The sequence below is a fragment of the Cervus elaphus genome, chromosome 10 (assembly GCF_910594005.1).
Source record: "Cervus elaphus chromosome 10, mCerEla1.1, whole genome shotgun sequence".
NCBI classification, from domain to species: Eukaryota; Metazoa; Chordata; class Mammalia; order Artiodactyla; family Cervidae; genus Cervus; species Cervus elaphus.
Genome location: NC_057824.1, coordinates 35,325,490 through 35,347,085, shown reverse-complemented (window position 1 = coordinate 35,347,085; position 21,596 = coordinate 35,325,490). Strand labels below are relative to the sequence as shown.

Below are 21,596 nucleotides of genomic sequence, written 5' to 3'. Positions count from 1 at the left end.
GAAGGAGTTCAAAGTCTTGTAGTTAAGTAGGAAGTAGCATCGTTGCAGAGGTGCAGGGACTGGCTGCGTGATCCTCAGCCGGCAGAGACTCTCGTGGCTGAGATGAGGTGACAGGACTCTGCAGTCTGGTCTGGGGTTTGGGCCACACCTGCTCCTGGAGGTACCCAGTGTGGCCAGTTCCTTCTCTGTCCTTCGCTTTAGAACTACTATTGACAAGAAAGTGGTCATGTTTCCCTCCTTTTTAAGTAAACAGGAGGCATTCATTGCTATGCTGCATTTTTTTAAGCACTTAAGAAGGTATTCTTGCAAAACTGCGAAATTGGAACATAAGGGACTGCCTCATCCTTTTTCCCAACTGCATTTATTCAACAAATAGTTTGAGTGCTTATTAGGCACGAGAGATCCAACAGGCAAAAAAACAGGCTGCACAGGACTCCTAATTGGAACGTACCTTAATTTAGTATCTGGGGTAAATGTCCTGGCTGTTTTATCTCCCACAGCAGCTACACATGTTGCCAAAAATTGCAGATGTGTTTGTTGCTGCCTAAAATCCTGAAGTCAGCAGTACGGCCACTAAAGAGATTGCTAAAATCTTAACCACGTACCTGCCGTGAAATGGCCCATTCATAACCATTCTGTGGTGGTTCTAAGTCTTATTTTAGTATATGTGCTGCCGAAGCAAGCACTGTTCTAAGTCTTAAGGGAGCCAGAAAGAGGGGGAAAAAACAGTCACACATGATTTGGTGATAGTGGTATTTAGCATCGGGTGCATGTTCAAACAGCAAAGGCCCTTCTGGTCTAAAAACTTGGCTGTAAAGTTTTTTGAGAAACTGGTGTGCCCCTATACATGGGCAGCAAACTGGCCAAATATAGCATTCCAAAGTGTGTCAATCAGAACAAACAGGAGAATCAGTGTGTCTGCTGTAGGCAGGTCCCTTGGGGAAAGGGTGTCTGGGCCCAGTGCTCGTCTGTCACCCCAAAGAGCCAGGGCACTCATGCACCCAATGTAACTATGGTGTGCCGGCCATTGCGGAGCACTCCTCCAGGCTGGGCCTCGGGTCAGAAGTGTAAAGTCTGCTCACAGGAAGCTCACCATCTGGTAAGGGAGACAGTGAAAAAAAATCCACGTGATGTTTCACATTCAGCATCACCAATGATAAACAAGCATTGATTGAGCTGCTCCTGAAGTCATGAGAGGACACGTCACCTTTGTGGTCTTCTTCATCGAACTGATCATGATACGAATCCAGAAGGTGGGACTTTAAAAACACCAAGTGACGTGGAACAAAAAGGACAGGGCAACTACATTAAAGGAGGCCAGAGACACGTTAACTTCATGGGAAATGTGAAGCTTGAAAGATTTGAGGAAAAAACAGGACATTTTCAGGACAACTGGACTCTACATAGGTGATAAAACAATGTTAAATTTCTTACATATAATCAGTATAAGTAGTAAACTAACCTTATTCTCAGAACTCAGAAGTGAAGCACCAAGATGTCTGCAGGTGACTTTGTTTATTTGGCTGCTCAGGGTGTTAGTTGTGGCATGTGGGGTGTAGTTCCCTGATCAGGTATTGAACCTGGGCCCCTGGCATTGGGAGCTTGAAGCCTTAGCCACTGGACCACCAGGGAAGTCCCTGCAGGTAATTTTTGAATGGTTCAGAAAAAAAAGAGACGGTAGCACAGTGTTAACAAGTGGTGACTAGGTGACAGCCTGTCAGCTATCCTGTTTGAAGTTTGTTAAAGAGAAGATAACATGATACGTATAACAAAAAGTATATGGATGGCATTCAGCTGGATATCCAACAGTGTGGGATTGGTTAAATGGGAACAATTTTACACAATGAAAAATTGGTCTTTTATCTGGAAAGTGAAAGTTGCTCAGTTGTGTCCCACTCTTTGCGACCCCCTGGACTATACAGTCCATGGAATTCAGGCCAGAACACTGGAGTGGGTAGCCTTTCCCTTCTCCAGAGGATCTTCCCAGCCCAGGGATCGAACCCAGGTCTCCCGCATTGCTGGTGGATTCTTGACCAGCTGAGCCACAAAAGAGACTATAAACAGCAGGATTCCACGTCCATACAACACATACCAAAATGCTAGATTACCACCATGTGGTAGAAATACCTTGGCTTATTTTTGTTAATCAGTGTTTTCTAAATAAAACACATTTTGTGTAAAAAGTAAGAAATCTGTGAAAACTGGGAGTGGTTCATTAGGAGCAGAGGCTTGGGAAAGGCATTCGCAGCCAGTGAAGCCCGGGCCGTGTTCTAAGGCTCCGACGGGGTCAGCCCCGTGGCAGAGGCAGGAGCCACAAGCACCACGTGCGCACAGGTGAAATGCCATTGGTTCAGGCAGGGGTTACGACTGGAGGGTGAAATCCTGGGTGGGGTGGCCTCTGGTTAAAGCTGTGGCCGGGATGAGGTCACGAAGCAGGGCCTCACTTGTCTGATAAGGAACTTACAGGCAGTAGGCACACAATTTCCCAGAGTAGATGCAGCCAGCTATACTTGAGCTCAGTGGTTGGCGGCTGGCTGTGCAAAGGGTAAACTGAAGGGGATGAAAGTGTTGGGTACTAGAAGAGCCCAAGAGAAAGATGCAGATTTGAGGGTTGGGATAAAGAGGAGACAGATTGCAAAAATACTCTGGGGATAAAAATAGCAGGTGGTCAGATGACAGAGGAAGTGAGAGTCTAGGGTGTCTCTCAAGTTCATGGCTTGGGGCTACTGGTCCTGGGTGAGAAGCTGTCTGTAAGAGGGAAGAGAGGAGGGTCAGACTGAAGAGGGATACAGGGGCTTCCCTGGTGGCCCAGCCAGTTAAGACTCCATGCTTCCATTGCACCGGGATGCGGGTTCAGTCCCTGATCAGGGAATGAAGATCTGGCATGCCACATGGAGTGGCCATAAAGGAAACATAAGAGGGATATTATTTCATTTGGGGATGTTGGATTTACTTGTGGGATACCCAATCAGATGACAGATAATGATCTAGAACTCTAGGCTGGAGTATGTTTGTGAGGTGCTTCCTCTGGACCCGCTCCCTCCTGCTTTGAAGTTCCTTTGTGGATACCCCGACTCTGATAAAGGATTTACGTGGGAATGACTGACCCTCTGCCCATGAGATGGCCTCTTGGTGCTTAAGCCTAAAGTGAACTCTGTTTCCTTCAGGCATGGAACAGAGCTGGGGTAGAGAGCTAGAACTACATGAGACTTTACTTATTATTTGAGATTTCTTTATCAAGTGTGTGTACTATTTACTATCTCGATTTTTTAAACGGTGGCCAAGCAATAAATATCAAGGCTCGAAGTTTAAAAAACAACTCACAAATATATGTTAGTACCCTTAAGATAAATGAACCGGGGAGAAAAAAGAAAAAAATATGAAAGCAAGACAAAGTAGCCAAGCTCTTTCCTAAGTTCTCAACAGTAAGACCAGCATCTCGGAGCACAGACTCTGGGGTCAGGCACATCTGGATTCTGAAGCACAGCCTCGGTCTGTGACAGGCATGTGACCTTGGCCAGGTCCCTTCTCTAAGTTTCCTCCTATGGGTAAAGAGGCTGACAAGAGGTGGTGGAGTGGTGACAATGGAACGCACATACTTTATCTGTCCCAGTGCCTGGCAGTGGACAGACTCAAAGAGATGATGTCAAACCATGTGCCCACCACCCCCCCTGCCCCTCACCAGAGAGGGGGTTCAGGAGCACCCACTCTTCACCGAGGCTGGAGCCCTACAGGAGGTCCTTTCCCAGGAACTGACCTGGCACACAGCATGAAGGTCCAAGCCCTGCCGGCTGGTCTGCCTTGCCGCAGCTGCTGTTTTCTGCAGTCTGGCGGGTTCACCTGAAAGCCCCAGACTCACAGTGAACTCAGGTCAACGGTAACAACATGTCTCGGATGCTAAGGTTATTGTGTCCGTGTGTTTGTGGAGGGCAGGGTAACACACCCGTAAGAGCCCTGTCTGGTATTTCTACTCTGGAATTCTTGGGGAAGAAAACACTTCTCTTCCCCTTGGGGTTGCGTCTGCTAGAAGCTGAGTCAACAAAGGAGAGCTGGGAGCTGGAGGGTCAGGTGCCCGATGTGACGTGGGTGCCCGCACAGGCCTAGGTCTGACACTGGACTTTCCGGTTACATGAGCCAAATCCCCTTGTGTAATTCACATGAACTCGGTTTGTCACCAATAACCGAGTCCTCAGTCATGGATCCCGGGAGCGGCAAGTCTCACATGTGGGAGGGAGGCCAGAGGACAAGGTGACTCTGCCAGGTGGGGGCGCCAGTTCCCCGGCCACCTCCTCTGGAACCACAGCTCCAGAAGCCACCATTAACAGTGTAACACTCAAGACAAGAAGGGAAGAGAGCAGGGGGTCAGCATACAAATGATGATTAGAAACACATGGCGGGGGAGGTTTCTTTAAAGGGAGAGCAAGGCTAGCAACGACCAAGTTAAAAGGATATTTTTTTAAAAAAATACAGGGCTCAGAAACATAAGGATTATTGATTGGGAAGAACCATTCTAGAAGATGTGTTAACTAGTATTACTAATTTCTCATCATCTACATATTAGGTGATATTACTGAATTGATACTCGTTTTCTTAGGTGAGGTACCCGTGTCATGCTAAGATGTAACAATGGCCTTACTCTTCGGAGATGCTGCTTATGTATCCACACGAAACATGTCATGACATCTGCAAGGCAGTCAAATGATCCAGCAAAATAAAGTATGCACGTGAAGAGAAGGCAAATGGAGTTAACGTTTTAACCAACTGGTCAACCCAGGTGAAAGCATGATGTGGTCACTAGGATTTTTCAACTTTCTGTAGGTTTGAAAATGTACAAAAAAGGGGAAAAAAAAAAAAAGAAAATGTACAAAAAAGGGAAGACAGCAAGTGATTACAATGAGAGAGAAAGGAAAGTGGTAAAAATAGAAGAAACTTGAAAGTTAGGAGTTATAAAATGGGGGGAAGAGTAGGGAGGGGCCTATCAGTAAAATAAGACAGGCTAATAAGGCTTCAGAATAAAAATAGCCTCGAGAAACTGGAAAAGGCAGAGGTTAATCCCAGCTGAAAACAGCCCAGTGGTGTTGGCAGAGGCCTCCTGGGTGGAAAGCACAGCAACTTCCTATGAGCAGGATGGGCTAGATAGACCACCTCAGACAAAAGCAGGCAGAAGTCCTCCTGCCCTCACGACACTGTGTTTGTGGGGTCCCTGCTGTCGAGTGTTCTGATAGCTACCCAGAGTGGAGGAAATGCCAAGGTGTCTCCCCCCAAAATACAGTATAATATTCAGAGTGGAGTTCATCTCATTCTCCGTCTGAGGAGGCTCAATCACCCTACCTGGTGTAAGGAGCCTGCAGTAACAGTTCAGAAGTGCCCTCTATGCAGACAGAAGATTCCCGGGGGCATCAGGCCACGTACAGCATGGGGCGCAGCCTCCATCCCCATAACAGTCAGAATCTTAAGAATCTAATGGTGTGGTTCAAGGATTATGAGGTAATGGGAAACTGCAAAGAGCCAAGAAGGGGCAGAGAGACCAGAACCTTCAGGAACATTTACCAAGTAGGGCGAAGAGAAGAGAGGGTCCAATGGGAGCAGTGCTGGGTCAAAACCAGTTCTGACAACCACAGTCACTGCTCGTGCCCAGGTCTCTGCTTTCGTCCCGCTGTTGGTACCAGATCTCCCTCCCTCCCCCTGGGTCTCTGTGGCTTGCGGCTGAAGCTGCAGCTCCATCTCAGTGTCTTATCAAACGTGTCCTGGAAGAGTGAGGCCTGGGGCCAGGCAGGGGAGGAAGGCCCTGACAGCGACGTGGCTGACCGCCAAGCTGGGAGCTGGACTAACACGGGGCGCATCGAGTCGGGTCCCTTTATCAGCTATTTTCAGCAGGAACAAATGTGGATATACCTAAGAGCCAAACAAGGGAGATGGTGACAGGGTACCCCACAACCGGACAAAAATGACTCCAGGCCCACTTTCAATGTCAATCCCCAGTACAGACCAGGCGCATGAAGAACTGGAAGGAAAAGGAGACGCAATTAGTTATCAAACTTTAATTGATAGACTAATCTTACAGGATAAACAATAATAAGACAGCTAGTCAAGGTTACACTTTAAAAAAAAAAAATTTTCCAGCAGCGCAAATCTAATAGACTAAATACGTTCATCTCCTCCCAAACAGGCATTTGATTAAAAACAAAAACCAGAACAGAGTGTACACCACAAGGAAAACATGGTACTTACGTACATTGTCAAATAAATCTGCAGAACTCGTTAGGAAAGAAAGAGAGATTCTTAGAAATTCAGAAAGCAGTAAAACCACCCAGCCTGGCAGGTCAACTGACCAGATGTCAAGCGCACTGGAGGGCTCCTGACCACCTGCGACTTCAGAAAGGCCACCCGGCCCCGCGAAGAAGGGAACAGGTGCCAGTCCTAACTGGCGATGACTCGATCACAAAGCCTGAAGACAAAAGGACTATCCTTTCCAAGACAACAGGCCAGGAGAGAAAGAGGCGCCCTCAGAGGACGGGGTGGAAAGTGAGCTGGCCTTGGCACACGGGGTCCTGCCTCCGGCAAAGGGGGCGGGCCAAGTGTGAGCGCCCGGGACCCTTCCTCCAGGCACCTGGTGAAAGGGAGAGTAACAAGCAAGGCAGCCCCTTCCAGCTGAAATCCGGCAACTGAGCGGCGAAGGGAGTCTCCCTGGCCATCAAGGAAAGCAGGAGCCCATAGAGGCCTCACCTGGCCCACCACGTCCGCAATACAGCAAAGTGCACCCTTAGCTCAGCTTGACTCATTTTACAAAGAGCTGACGCTACTTGCAAAAGGCCCATCATCGATTAAAACCGAATACCAAATAGTTGAATACTGAATACCAAAGAGTTGGAGCAAGTCTCGAGACCTTCTCTGAGTTTTCTGAAAAGGCTGACTGAAGCAGAGCCGAGGGGCAGGGACACCTCACTACTCTGCCACGTGGCGGAGGGGAGGGAAGGAAAGGCTTGGTGTCCTGTGGACGGGCCGCCAGCTCCAGGAGAGACAGCAGCCTCACCCGCCTGCCCGCCCTCGGAGCCCCGCGAGGGGTCCTGCCCCCGCGAAAGCAGCCCAGGCCGCCCCCTCCCCAGCGAGGACTCCGCACAGGGAGAACCCTGAGGGAGAATGAACCCCGTGATGCTACTGAAGGGGAAGGAGCGTCTGAGTTTGCTAACACAGATTCAGTCAGTACCTCCTGGACCGTAAGAAGAGGATGACAAGCCCGCTCACGGGCCGAGTGACAGACTAGTGAGCGCTGCTGGGACCCAGGCGCGGCTCTAACCAGACACTCCCCCCGGCGGCTCCTCTGCTCGCCGGGGCTTCCCGCAAGGTCTCCACATGGACGGGGCGGCCAGAGCCCAAGATCGGGCCAGCACAGTTTGTGGGCTCTGGAAAGCAACGCTCGAACAGGTCCACACGAAAAGATGTCATTTACAGTATTTATATAGAAGATCTCCAAGTAAGGAAGAAAGCACCATTTTTACTTCAAATAAAAAGGCTCACACAGGCTTTGGTCCTGTCTTGAGATGACACCGGCCTGAGTGAGAAGCGGTTTGGCCCTTGGGGAGCAGGGAGATGGGACGCACGCTGTCACTGGGAGGAGGGGGCGCCAGGTGGCGGGGGTGGGCGGGGGGCAGCCACATGAGGGAGCAACCTGGTAGGAAGGGCCTTGGGGAGCAGCCCCGCGAAACGGGGACAGGACGCCTGCTTCAAGAGCGGGCATGTGGCACTGTCAGGACAAGCCTCCGGGACAGGCAGGCTGGCCAACGGAAAGAGCAGCATTCAAACCGCGATGCCACTCCGCGAGCACGCGAGGCCCGTCAGCCGCAGAGCGAGGCTTCCACAAGCAGCGAAGACGTGCTCTCTCCTCCGGGGGCTGTGGGCTGACAAGGACAGGAGAGCTACAGGCACCGCTCCTTTCGCAAGGGGTGGAAAACAGGCCGTCTCCTGGATGCTACACTTCCCAGACGAACTTGTGCCCCCCAGAAAAGCAAGAGGAGATTTTCCTGCGTAGATCTGTCATCTGGCATGGACGACACCACGAAAAGCAAGAGTCGGTCTGGATGGGCTGGATTCTTGAACTACAGCTTAGAAGGGGAGGGCGCGGGAGATCACCATGAACTGGCTCACAAGGAATAGTCATCTTAGGCGGACACATGCTAACACATTTCACAGAAAGAAGGCTAACAGTCTAGCACCCAGAATGTGAAGTTTGGGACATCTCTGGCCAAACCTGACTATGAGGGCCTGCACCAGTGAGAGGGGAACCGCAAAGACAGCAGCAGAGCAACAGCGGACCGCACAAAGGGCACCATTCACCGAGGCCGTCCCTCGTTCCAGAGTCAGCCAAGCCACTGGGGGACGACAGAACTTCACGTGGACAAAGGACGTTAAGGGCGAGACCCGCAAGAGGGAGAGCTGATCACGAAAGCCATTTATCCCATTTTCGATGTTGAAATCCATCGGCCAACCCACTAGGTCAGATGACTTCTTGAGAAAGGCAGCATCTCTAAAACCTGGGATGAAGGACACTTGAACATAATGCATGAGCAGAAGGACCAGATGCAGACGCGTCGCTGAAAGAATCGTTGGACTGCTGAAGGATTTCTCAAAACTTCTAACGGAAGGAGGAAGGATCTGGGTCTGTGCTGTATGGCTGTATAACTGGCGTCCACCGGGCTCCTCTCAGAGGGGCCTCTGTCGGCACACCCATGCCCGGCTGGGCCTCAAAGCCAAATCAGCGAGGGCTGCAGGCAACTGTCAAAGCCGCAGTGCCGACTCCCCAGAGATCGGGGCCCAAAGGGCAAGACGTTCAGACCGGAGTTGCTGGGACACACTCCGCTACTCAACAAATACCAGAGCCCGTGTGAGCATCCCGACCAGACCCCTGGCTCTTCCTCTCCTGCCATGCATTCACGAGCAGCAGCGTGGCGGGAGGGAGGCCGGGCAAGGAAGTGGTGATGAGGTACCAAAGGAGGAACTGACATCTTTGGGTTTTCAGAAACAAAAATTCCCATCTAGGAAGTGAGAAAATAAAAAGGGAAAGAATTCATTCTGAACCAGTGGACAGAGAAATATGGCTTACTAACCCCCACATTTTGCATACAATTTTATATGAAAAAGAAAAAAAAAACCCACCCCCAACTCATCACAACGCAGTCCAAATGTTTGCAACCAAAGAGTTATGAAAATATTTCAGGTGAAATCACTTAAACAAAACCCAAAAAACCAGAAAGCTTTTGATCATCCCTTTCTAAACACAATTGGTAGATCTACTCTCAAACACACTTAAGAGTATTCCACACAACATGTTCAGAATTCAGATTTATTGATTTCCACCGTATTGACTTTTAAAAATGGTATGAAGCTGACTGCAAGAAAGGGAACCGGTGATTTTAAGTTAAAATTAAGCTAATGGTGAAAGTACATCACCTCTGGCTTCAGTCACCACATCACCTCAGATTGGATATAGATATTTTTGAACAAAGTTCCAGAACTCTGAAATCCAGGGATGCTGCAGGCCTCTCCCAGCAATGTCCTTCACTTTGGGTCAGTCTCCTGGGCCAGAGGTGAAAGTGCTTTCAAAAATACTGCCATTTCCCCAGCACAGTGTCTTTGATTGCATCCACATATTGAGTTGGAACCCAGTACACCCAGTAGTAAGAGGCTTCCGTGGGGCCCAACTGAAACGCCTGGAAGGGAAAAAGGAAAACCAAGCGGTACTTCAGAGGTCGGGAGACTGAGCAGACAGCACAACACACACGGGGAGGCCGAGCAGTGAGCTCATTGGGAAGAAACAAAACCAGTGTGCACATGGGCGCATTCTCCTGTCAGAAACAAACGAGTAAACACAACAGAAAAGCCGTGGGGCGTCAGGCCTGCCGGCCCGAAGGCGGTGGCTCCCGAACCCGCGCGGGCGGCAGGGCCACTGGGCGCTTGTTAGGTCAGACTGGGGGCTCCAGCCCTGAGACTTCCTGAGTCCAGAGAGCTGGGGGCCTGAGGATCTGCACGTCTAACAAGCTCCCAGGTGAGCTAATACTGCCGACCCAGAGACCAGTTGGAGAACCACTGCCCTAGGCAAACTGCCACACATGCACGAGGAGACAGACGGGAGTGTTGAAAGCAGCGCTGTCAGAAATGATAAAAACCTGGAAACCACCTACATATCCATCGGTTAAGGGAACGCAAAATTAAAAGTGACCTACTCATATGAACACTGGATTTACTTTTACAAGGTATGAACTGGATCTAGAGTGAATACAGACAGATCATAATGTCGAGCCAAAAAAAAGCAAGTTGCAGAACAATACATACCATGATACCATTTATGAAAACTGAAAAAACACAAAACAATACTGTATCTTGGTCATGGATACACGTGAAAATAAACGCATAGAGATGGGAAGGATCCACGTGATAAATCATGACAAGGGCAAAGGGGGAGGGGAAGACAATGGGGACATATTCACTGTTGATGGATTTTCTTTTATTTAAAACAAGACTGAAAACAAGTTACAAGATATTTACAACAGTCATTTCTTGGTTGATGGATATATGGGTTTGTTCTAGTACTCTTGGTTCTTTTGGGTACTCTTTTAACATTTCTCTAAAAATGAAAAAGCACATCCACCCTTTTCTAAGGTGGACTGTGAATCTAGTGAAATGGCACCTACAAAGAGGGAATCGACATCTTCATTAAGACAAAGGCCAAGGCACTTAATGGTGCTTAAAAAAGAAAGGGATCAATTAGAACCCACCTCTGCCAGCAACAGCTCCAGAGAGAAATCGGCATTTAAACTAAATGCGAAGGCATTAGCCATCCACACCACCTCCTTAAAGTATGTCCAAAATGGTCCATGCTACTTGTTGGAAGTTCCTTTCCCCAGACTGTTTGAAAACTGTGGCTATGAGCCTCATGGAGTCAAACTGGTGGGACAAACTTTTCAAAAGGGAGTGAAGGGAGGGGCCCAGATGACAATATTAAAGTCCAACTTTTAAAACAGAAAAAATAACTGAGCAGGTGAAACCGATCACCTGTGATCCTTTAAGGACTACACAGAGACTAGCCCGAGGGCCTGGGAGGAGCCTGAGTCATGCCACCTCTACCAGGAGGGTACCCAGGGCTGCACTGCCAGACCCCCAGAGGGCAGCACAGGGGACACGACCGGCTGACTTCCTAGAGCCAGGGGGCCCGCCATCTGCCGAGAGAAGGGTCACAACTGGATATGCCCTCTTCCGGGAGTTTCCAACACCTCCCTCTACCGCCAACTCTGTACGCCAGCCAGCGGCCGCTCCTCCTGGGACAGGGCTGACATTGCTACCGCATGGTCGCCTCCTCAAACTGAGCAGGGCGGGCGGCCCCACTCGCACCCTATCGCTGCTCAGGTCTCGTCCCTGCCACAGCCACAGCGACTTTGGAGCGAGGCGGCCCAACTTCACTTTTAAAGCAGCCCCTTCACCAGCGCTGGGAGAGCGGAAGGGGCCGGCCTCGCTGCTCAGGGCTGCTCGTCCTGCTCTGCCCTGCAAACCCGGAGAACGTCTCCAGAGCCAGAGCCCCTGTCTGCGGAAGAGCAGCCGCTCTCCTGAGCGCAACTCCAGGCAGAACCAGGTCAAGGCGCCACCCTCCCCAAGGGTCCTCGGCCACTCGAAGGCAGCCCCCCGGGGTAGGCACCTCGTGGCAGAAGGGGGCAGCCTGGTGCTCTCACAGACGCCAAGGCTAGTGGGAGGTTCTGTTTCATACCTGAGACAAAACTTAAAATGAAGACCCACAAGCCATTAACCTCCTCTTTGCATTTATTTTCCTGGTCTAAAAACAAAATATTACAGATATGAGAGACTCTCAAGAGATAAAAATGTATCCCCTTTAAACTGCGTGAAGGTGGTGGGTGGAGCAGGGTGGGGGGGGGTTGGTTGCAAAATCAACAGAACTAGGAGTAGGTCAGGGATTAAGTTCTAAGAATTGGAAGACAACAGGAGAATCTTAAGACTGTGGTCTTCTCAACACTGAGCTTTCTCCTCAGTGAAGAGCCTCTCCCTGCTGGAGGGGCAGAAGCGGGAGTCAAGTGCGCGCGAGGCCGCCCGGCTACTTACCATCATGTGGTAGTCCTCGTGTCCTTCAATAGGCTCACTGACCACGTTTTTAATGGAACCCATGGGCAATTTCTCAGTCCGCTCTAAGTTGAGAGGGATTACAGAGATTATTAAAGGCCCTCCCCACCCCAGGCTCTACTCCTGTGACTCAGGGGTCCCTCCTCAGGGCTGACGGCTGGGGGACCCACCCCCACCCTCCAGGGACAACAGGACAGCATTCTGTTCAGTGCGCCTCAAGCCCTGTTTGGGAGGTGGGGACTTCCTAGGAGCAAATGGGGAAGAGGGCTTGGCAGGTGTGCATTAAAGGTTTCCGAGAGCATAGATAGAGCTATCCTGGCATTACTCTGTGGAGCCTGATGACTGACAAATACCCAGGAAACTCCCCTGCACCCTTTTCACCAAGCCCAGCCCTGGCTGAGGTCTTAGGTGCCTGGGATAGTCACAGGGACCAGGAGGAGGCAGCTGTATCCCCCTGCTACTTGTATAGGAAGGGGGCTGCTTGGGGTTTTAAGACCAGTTTCTATCCCTGGATACTGCCCACTCCCCCTCCCAGTCTCCCACCCAGATCCACCTCACTCCCCCGCCCTCCCAGTCTCCCATCCTGATCCTGCCCACTCCCCCTCCCAGCCCCTTCCCTCCGCAGTCTCCCATCCTGATCCTGCCCACTCCCCCTCCCAGTCCCCTTCCCTCCGCAGTCTCCCACCCCTCCAAACACACACACTTGAACAAGTTCTCTGAGAACTTCCATAACCTCTTCTGGTTAACTCTCAGGATGCGCTTATCACACTGGGTCAGAAGACCCTCTGCAGCAAGTTTGAGGATGGCAGGAAAGAAAGAAGAGGCAGCGAGGCACGCCTGGAGTGACCTGAGACTGGAGACAAGCAGCAGGAAAGGGCCACCGCCCAGAAGCAGCAGACACCTCAGGGGCAGGGAGTTTCCGCAAAAGCTGAAACCATGCTGGAAAAAACTCACTATGGCTTTGCACAAAGCAAAAATCTAAAAAAGAGATAAGCTGACAAAACCCCAGGAATTTAGAGCCCTGGATTGTCATTTAGCTGGTGGCTTGAGACATGTAACTTCTATCCTACAGGCCTTGGTCTCTGAAAAGGGGGGTGAGGAGATGGGGCCTGAAGATGCTCATTCAGATTTTGACTTTCAATGGCTCTAATACAGTGACCCACAGGCAGGATCTGACCAGCACTGGTCTTTTAAAATGGAAACTGTTTTAAACATCAGCCATTTTGATTTGTCCAGAGATTTCACACAAAAACATGGACTCCTGGCTTCTCTTGAAAACACAGAAGATTCAATAATCCTGGGCCCACATTCCTAAGTGACAGCAATCGGCTAGATTAGAGACCCGAGCACCCTACACACAGGGCACGTGCTCCCCATGGGAGCTTCATGAGGTCACAGGTCCCATCTCTCGCCTGGAGCTCATTCTTCTCACTCCGCCGGGCCCGAGGCTGTCAGTACTGCCTCCCACGCATGCTAGCAAGGACAGTTTAAGCCACAAGCAGGAGTCATTGCATGCCACTCCATAAAGCACCCCGTTGAGAAAGACGTCAACTAGCTGCTGGGATGGTCACTTCAGCAGAAAGATGAAGCCAGTGGCTGGAAGCCAGCTCCCAGAACAAGCCGTCCTCCTAGGACAGTGCTTAGGACACTCAGGGTGCAGGACTCCTGGGCCCACAGTGAGAAGAAAGCTTGAGGGACCCTGACACCACCGCCTAGGTGGGAATGGAAGTCCTGGCCCTGGTCACCCTTTGAAGATGTGCATGTTCAAAGCCAGGTTCTTTAATGAGGCTGGTGAGCCACGAGGCTCTCAACAGCTCTGAACCCTGATCCACCAAATTCTTCCAGAGCTCTGCATTAAGGCCATAGCAGAAAGGCAGCAGCTCCTATGAGCTGAAACAAAACCTCTAACATACGAAAGGGAGGCTGTCATTAGCCCCAGCAGATCTGTCATTGTTTCCTATAGAACTTTACCACCTGGAAACATTCCCTAGGAACCAACGAAGACTTACACACTCAGTCCTCGTCCAGTTCCCCTACCTGCACCCACCCTCCCGGCCAGCAGCCTTGATCCCAGCCTCCCAGTAGGCTGCAGGAGTGGAAGTGCAGGCCAAGGAAGAGGCAGGGTTCCGGCAAGTTTGCCGATGATGGAGAACTAAGCCAGCTCCCCTGCAAGGCATGAGTAAGTGAGGATCTGACAGAGGTGGGGCAGCTCATGACTGAAGAAAACTGATGATGTGCCAGGCTCTGTGGAAGAGAGTGACCTACAACAGAGTTCAAAAGCCCCTGGGAAGACTGAGACAGCCCTTAAGTTTTATGCACAACTTGCCTTGCCCATGTAGTGAGAGTCAAAAGTGAAAAAGAAGACTGGGGCAAGGAATCACAAAATGGTTAGAAAACTCAAGTATCTTGGTGGTTTAGGTCTTTGTTCATTTTAAGAATCAAGGTTGGGTTAAAAATGGGAAACCTACTTTCACATTTTAAGATGATTAAAATCTCATTCCCCATCACTCCTGCTCCAATTATTTTCCCTAAAACTTTGGTCCCATTTTGGGATTCTCTGGTGACTCAGATAGTAAAGAATCTGCCTACAATCCGGGAGACCTGGGTTCAATCCCTGGGTCTGGAAGATCCCCTGGAGAAGGGAATAGTAACCCACTCCAGTATTCTTGCCTGGGGAATTCCATGGACAGAGAAGCCTGTTGGGCTACAGTCCGTGGGGGTGTAAAGAGTCGAAAACAACTGAGCAACTAACACCGCCTTGGCCCCATTTTAAGCAGAATCATACTAAACGGCCTGTGCCTGAATCCAGCTAACCTTCACAATGCGTGCCACCATACTTCTCTTTACATTTACCTCCAACACTGAATACCTACACTGCTGGCCAGAAACAGGTGAACTGGGCATGTCTGGTTCCCTCCAGGAATCTGACGGGGGACAGATAAGTCTGAGAGTAACGAGTGCTCCGGGGATAAAGCGGGTGCTCTGTGAACAGAAGCGGCAGCAGTTCATTTATGGGGGGCGGGCGGCAGGGGTGAGGTATCAGGGAAGGCTTCCTTAGAAGAGCATGTTTAAGTAGGACCTTGGAAGATTTTTGTTAATAACAGGAACAGGAAGTAGGCATCCTGGGCAAAGGCCCAGCATGACCGAAACATGAGCTGTGCAAAGCATGGTGGGAAGCTCACAGAGTGATGCAGCTCAAGTACGCAGCGCAGAACAGGGCAAGTGGGGCAGGAAGCCGGGTCAGAAATCTAAACGTGAACCCCACGGGTGAGAATACTGGACACTAGGTTGAGGCATCTGAACTTGGCCTTAAAGAGCCCAAGGTTTTTGAGCAAAGGAACCAGTGAGGAAAAAGCTGTGTGGAAGATGGACAGGACAGAAGAGATCACAGATGGGGCTGGCATAGAGGTTAACTCGCTTTAACAAAGTTCACAGATGCTAGGAATCAACAGGCACAATAGAGGGCGAAAGAGACACAAATAGTTCCGGAATGTAACTGACAAGACTGAACCATCTGGGGGAAGGGAAAGGGAGGACAGTCAGAGATACTCCCCAGCAAACATCATGCCTGACTCCCGGACCCAGGCAGGGCAGGTGGGGGGGGTAGCAGGGGGCAACCAGGCAAGGAGGGAAGGCAGGTCCCGAGACCAGGCAGAGTCTGATCTACAGGGGCCAGGCAGGTGATGCACAGGAACAACGCTGGCTACAGTAAAAGACGGACGGCACAGTGAGGACCGCAGCACGGTCCACCTGCAACAGCTACTCGGCTCCAGCTGATCTCTGTCTGCCCCGTGAAAACATACGTCCAGAACGGCTAGATCTTTTGCTTCTTTTCAAGAGAAGCCAAAACAAAAAACGAACAAACAAAAAAACCCTCATCCAGTGAAATCTCCTGACTTTCAGAGACTGTGTGTAAACTCAGAAAACTCTCATCCACAGACAGGACCTGGCCCTCACGCCACAGGTTTGGAACCTCTGGTTCTGGCTCCAACTGAAGAGCCAATGTTTGATGGAAGTTTGATGGACTGAAAAGAATGAGGGAAGAGGGCCCAAACAGAGGCGAGCATCAAAAAGCAAAATCTAAAGCATGCAAAGCACAGTGGAGAGAGATTCCAGGCTGAGGAGCAGAGGTGAACCCGAGCCCAGGCCCTGCTGGGTGCCAGAGGCAGCGAGCCAGGAAGAGGCGAGGGCAGCCCATACCTTTAGTGCCGATCCACAGCTGGTCTTGTTCTAGCTTAAAGGTAAGCCTCACCTTCCCTCCAGACTTGTTGTACATGCCGGATAACGGCACAGCCGGCAGGCGCTCCTGGGGGCACAAAAGCACGATAAAAGAGAGAGGAACCAGTAACACGGCGAGTTAGGAGGAGACAGGAGCTGAGGACACGACTGCAAGAACCTCAAGAAAGCAGAAGTGGAGCCTTTTTCAGAATGCTCACAAAGGAGTTTGGCTTACCTGAGCACCCTTAACAGACGGCATCACGTCTTCAGGTTTTCCTTTATCCAACACTTTCCTGTGTTGCTATAAGTCAGAAAAAGATAATGACATGAAACAGCTGACTGCATTTCTGTCTTTTACTACTTCTTTGAAAAACAGGATGAAGCAAGCCTTAGTATTTTGGTTCAAAAGCTTGTCTTGACTACAGATTATGGGTCCCTGACACTCCAGGGCAGTGCTGTCCAGCAGAAATTTCTGTGACGGGAATATTCTGTATCTGTGCTGTCCAAAACAGTAGCCGAGACCACTTGTGCACTTGAAATGTGGCTAGCGTAAGAACTGAATTCTTAATGTTACTGAATTTTAATCAGCCACATGTGGCTATCATAGTAGACATCAAAGCTTTAGAGCAATCAAGCTTTCCAGATTGCTAATTCACATAAACTTGACTTCCTTCTCTCCCGCCCCCAAAATCACCATTGAGAAGACTACACAGCTAGCTTAAGGAGAGCCACAAAGGGTGCTCGCTCTCCTGGCAGGTACAAAATGGGGACAGCCATTTCCGCCAACTCAAACTCACACAGAAACCTGTAAGGATGTGACAATCAGCTTAGCTTCCTAGAAGGGACATTTCTTCAACAAATGGAGATTCAGCCCACTGCAGAAATCTTCCCCACTACCCCACCCTCAACCGAGCTAACCAGAAAGCTCAAGAGCCACTTTTCCAAAGAGAAATGTTAACTGCTCTACAGCCTGACAGTAAGCCTAACTCCACTCCCTCCTCAGGAGTTTGAAGCGGCTCATAAAGGGTTCTAATTAGGCACATGGCCGTTGAAAACTGCTCTGGTCTGGCCCAAATGCCTAAGTCTTGTTTCCTCTCCATCTGTGGCTTTAGAGGTACAGTCGCTGTCTGGTCAAGCTAGAATTGTGGGTAATGAGTGGGTAGAGAGTAAACATTTCATTGAATTTAAGTACCAGGTGGCCACAAGCCAGTTCAAACCCTCACTAGCATGGCGGAAACCCTCTGGTTAGGAATAACTAGAAAAGTGCCAGACCACTAGCAAAAGGTCACTCTATGTATCAGCCCCAGATTCTTGAACAAGCTGATGAAAAGCTAGGAGAACGGGTCCCTCTCATTAGGCCACCTTATGTCTCATAACCGGCATCAATGGAACAAAGTTGTGTGGCTTAGAAGTTTAATTTGACTCATACATCCCAAGTACCTTTTGAAGAATTTTCCCTTCACTGTGGAGAACACTTCTAAGCCTGTTAAGCTACCATTAGTAACTCAAAACCTATATTTAAGAAGTCTGTTATGCTCCAAGGGCGTGACCAGGGGAAAGACTCATGTTTGACGTGTTCCTATTTGACAACTTCATATGTCATGGCAAAGGAAGATAGGAAAATGGAAATGAACTCAACTGGTTCATATCACCCCATATCTGGAGGGGAAAATGTCCAAATAAACACCTTTTAGATGTGAACAAAGGTTTACAACCCCTTATCTGAAACCCTATGGACAAATGTTTTGTATAAACATAACACATTTTTAAAATACATTACATGATATTCTTTGCAGGGGTCTTGGAAAGCACCTGTCACCAAACCTGTTAACATTTCTAGGGTGAAACATGACCATCGATGCTAATTCTGGTCGGGTGTTGCTGCCTAATCTATAAGAACACCTTTGGTTTTCAGGCTTGGGCTTCTGGTAGCACATATAAGGGATTATAACCTGTAACCCAAAATTGTGGGTCACACTGTTGGCCGTGTGCCTTGATGCCTGAGATCACTGAAATTAATGCTGGTCAAGGTCAGTCTACTCTCCGCAGGATACAGATTGAGTTGAGAATATCTATTATCCTGGAACACACTAAGAGTGTCCGAGAGGCTCTGTAACTACAAGCGCAGTTTGCTGGGTGATAAGATCGCAAGTGACCGTTCTTTCAACCAGTTCCCTCCACAGTGAAACACTCTTACTTTTCCCAGTTGCAAAAAAGAATCTGAATGGCTACAGTGAGCACAAAACAAGGCTGGATCTCTTCAATCTGAAACAAGCAACAGAGTATGTGAAAAATCAGACCCCCATTTCATGACCAGGAAGGAGGGAAGAAAGAAAAAAAAAAAATCAGGGTAGTTATCTTCCAAGTCAGCTTCGTTTGGCTTCCTGAAACAGCCAGTTTCAGAGGGACTGCTGAAAGCTACTGATTTCCCTACCTATGGAGAAAAAGGCTTGTTAACTTGGGGGAAGCCACAAGCCAAAAAAACAAATGTAAGCATTTGTATGAAATGGAGGATTAATTCTAATAGTGGCACTTTTCTCTGATGCTAAATAGGAGAGAAACCCGCATCTGTTTCCTTTCAATACCTGGTCTGAAGCCTGCCTTTACAAAGGCCTCATCCTAAAGTAGGTAGACTTGAGACACACTGACCCGCCAGACGAGACAAAGATGCAAATCTCAGGTAGTTGTCACCTCCACTCAACAGCCAGCCGCACCCAACTGCTGCCATAAATTTCCATCATGGGCCCTGTCCGAAAAGGAGCTTATTCTAGAAAGGAGACAACCAGCCTAGGCTCGCGAAGACAAAGCCTCACTCTTCCTAGGACCAACAATCACACAACAGACTCACTTTCTGCCTGCAGAGGGGCTCCTTCTTGTTCTCTTCGGCCTTTGCGTCCTGCTGGGCAGCATCTTTGGGCGTGTTTACTGCTAAAACATCATTTATCGTGGAGCCAACCACCATGATCTTGGCCCCGCTGGTCACTTTTATCTCTCTCAATGTCTTATCCTCAGGGACAAGTCCCTTATACATGACTTTCTGCATGGCAGGCGGGAGACCTTGGGAAAAGGCAGAGAACAGTGCAAAGAAGAAATGAAAAATATTCTTTGTACAACAGACCCGTAAGTGAATACTGCTTTATTGCTAATCACTGTTGTGCACTTAGGCAATTTACAACCTCTCTGAGCCTCCAGAACGTCATAAGAGTGATGACAATAGTTCCTTCTGTATGGATTTGCTTTAAGGACTAAGAGATGGAACAAATACAGAGCATTAAGTGCAGCACAAGGTATTAAGTAACCGATCAATGTGTGTGCTCAGTTGTGTCCAACTCTTTGCGACCCTGTGGACTGTAGTCCACCAGGCTCCTCTGTCCTTGGAATTTTTCAGGCAAGAACCCACTGGAGTGGGTTGCCATTTCCTCCTCCAGGGGATCTTCCCAACCCAGGGATCGAACCTACATCTCTTATGTCTCCTGCACTGGCAGATGGATTCTTTACGGCTAGCATCATATCAGGGCTTCCCTGGTGGCTCTGTCGGTAAAGAGTCTGACTCCAATGGAGGAGACCTGGGTTCAATCCCTGGGTTGGAAAGATCCCCTGGAGGAGGGCATGGCAACCCACTCCAGTATTCTTGCCTGGGAAATCCCATGGACAGAGGAGCCTGGCAGGCTACAGCCCACAGGGTCGCAGAGAGTTGGATACAAGTGAGCGACTAAACCTACCTACCTAGTGCCGTATCAGGTATTATTCCTTCCAAGTAGTTCCTCAATCACCCTGTGACTCAAACATTAAGTGAATGCCCACAAATATCACGGATATAGAAACCAATAAGATTTCTGTTTTTATGGAGCTTACAGGCTACCCAGAGAAAGTTTAAAAAGAAAATCATTTCAAATGGAAAAGTGCTGTAAATAAGATAAATCTACGTAATAGGAGCTTCTGTGAAGGGGCCAGCGTGATAGCCACCAGCAGTGTTTCCCAAACTTCCCTTATTAGAATTACCTGAAACATTTGCTAAAAATAATTCCTGGCCACATTCCAGACCCACTGACTCAAACTCTCCAGGGGGAAGGGCCTAGAAGCTGTAAACTTAACAAATGCTTTAGGTGATTTTATTAGAGATGTTAAAAACAGGAGTTGGAAACTTGGGCCTAAGAAGCAGAGCTGGGCCTGAAACCCAGCTCAGCCGATTGGCTCTGATTTTGGCTCTCATTTTCCCCATCTGAATAACGGGCACATTACTACTTACTTCGGCAGGATGTTGGTAGCATTGAGAAAACTGATGTAAGAACACAGGCAACGTGATACCTAGAGCACAGCATATACCCAGCGGGCAGGTGCGGCGGGGAAGGCTGTCAGCGCCACGGGGATTACCTGTAATTGAGTGAATCTTCTGTTTCAGCTCGGAGCCCGTGCTGTCCAGGGGAAACTTGACGTCGTGTTTAGTCTTGTTCCAGATGATCTTCAGGTCCACCAGCTCCCTGCCCGCGCCGCCGCCCGCGTCCTCGCCATTGCTGACCGAGGCCTGGGCCGCGGGGTCCCCAGGGGGCTGGGCCGGGGCCGGCTGCAGACTACCTCGCGCGGCGCTGGAGTCCTCGGCCGCCGCCCCCGCCGCGGCTTCGGCCTCCACACAGTTGAGGGACCGCGCGGGCGCCTCGGTCGCCACGGTCTCGGCCTCCGTGTCCATGCCAGGCTCCTCCATGCCTGCAAGGGGTTTAGAAGGTGGACGCTCGCCGCGGGCTGGGCCTGGAACCAGACTCTGCGCGGGAGCCGCCGGACCAATGTGCCCGAGCAGGGTTACTGCCCACCCCCAGTGCCGGGCCACGTCCCCTAAGAGCGCCCGCTTCATCCCGGCCCGACCCGGGCGCCCGCCACCCCCTCCACACTCACCATCCGGGGCTCCGGCCGCCGCCATGATGATTGTGTACAACACCCACCGCTCCCGCAGAGGCCGCCGGGAAAAGGCGAGCTGGCTGAGATTGGCCCCCGCAGCAGCCCCTAATCTTGCACAGCCTGGCCGGAAACAGGTGGAGGTTTCTATGGAGACCCGCCTCCTCCGCTTCCCCGGCCCGGCCCCTGCCACGCTTTAGCTTTCGACAACCGAGGGGGGCGGGCCCGGGAAATCGCCCGCTTGCTGGGCTCTGCCCCCTTGAGGCCGAGTGGGGCCGCAGTCTTGGGAGGGGGGCGTGGGCTTGCAGGCTAGGAGGCCGGCGCCTTTAAGGGGCGGGGTTGCGCCGTCTGTGGCGGAAGCGGAT

The 21,596-nt window shown here is 50.2% G+C and overlaps 1 protein-coding gene across 1 annotated transcript; it reads right to left on the bottom strand.

Annotated features, from left to right (window-relative positions):
• Positions 1-6,023: 6,023 nt before the first annotated feature.
• Positions 6,024-21,517, bottom strand: UBFD1 (ubiquitin family domain containing 1). Its single transcript, XM_043914521.1, has 7 exons — positions 21,232-21,517; positions 20,716-21,045; positions 19,190-19,398; positions 16,577-16,642; positions 16,324-16,429; positions 12,106-12,188; positions 6,024-9,707 (listed from the first exon to the last, which is right to left on the bottom strand). The coding sequence occupies exons 1-7, from the start codon at positions 21,254-21,256 to the stop codon at positions 9,597-9,599; spliced, it is 930 nt and encodes a 309-aa protein (XP_043770456.1). The 5' UTR covers positions 21,257-21,517; the 3' UTR covers positions 6,024-9,596.
• Between the last annotated feature and the right edge of the window lie 79 nt (positions 21,518-21,596).

Excerpts from the sequence above, each read along its gene's own strand:
- UBFD1 (XM_043914521.1), bottom strand. The coding sequence starts at position 21,256 with ATGGCGGCGGCCGGAGCCCCGGATG. Across the intron at positions 19,399-20,715 it reads GAAGATTCACTCAATTACAG|GTCTCCCGCCTGCCATGCAG; the intron begins GTAATCCCCGTG and ends CCTTTTCCCAAG. Across the intron at positions 9,708-12,105 it reads ACGAGGACTACCACATGATG|GCGTTTCAGTTGGGCCCCAC; the intron begins GTAAGTAGCCGG and ends TTTCCCTTCCAG.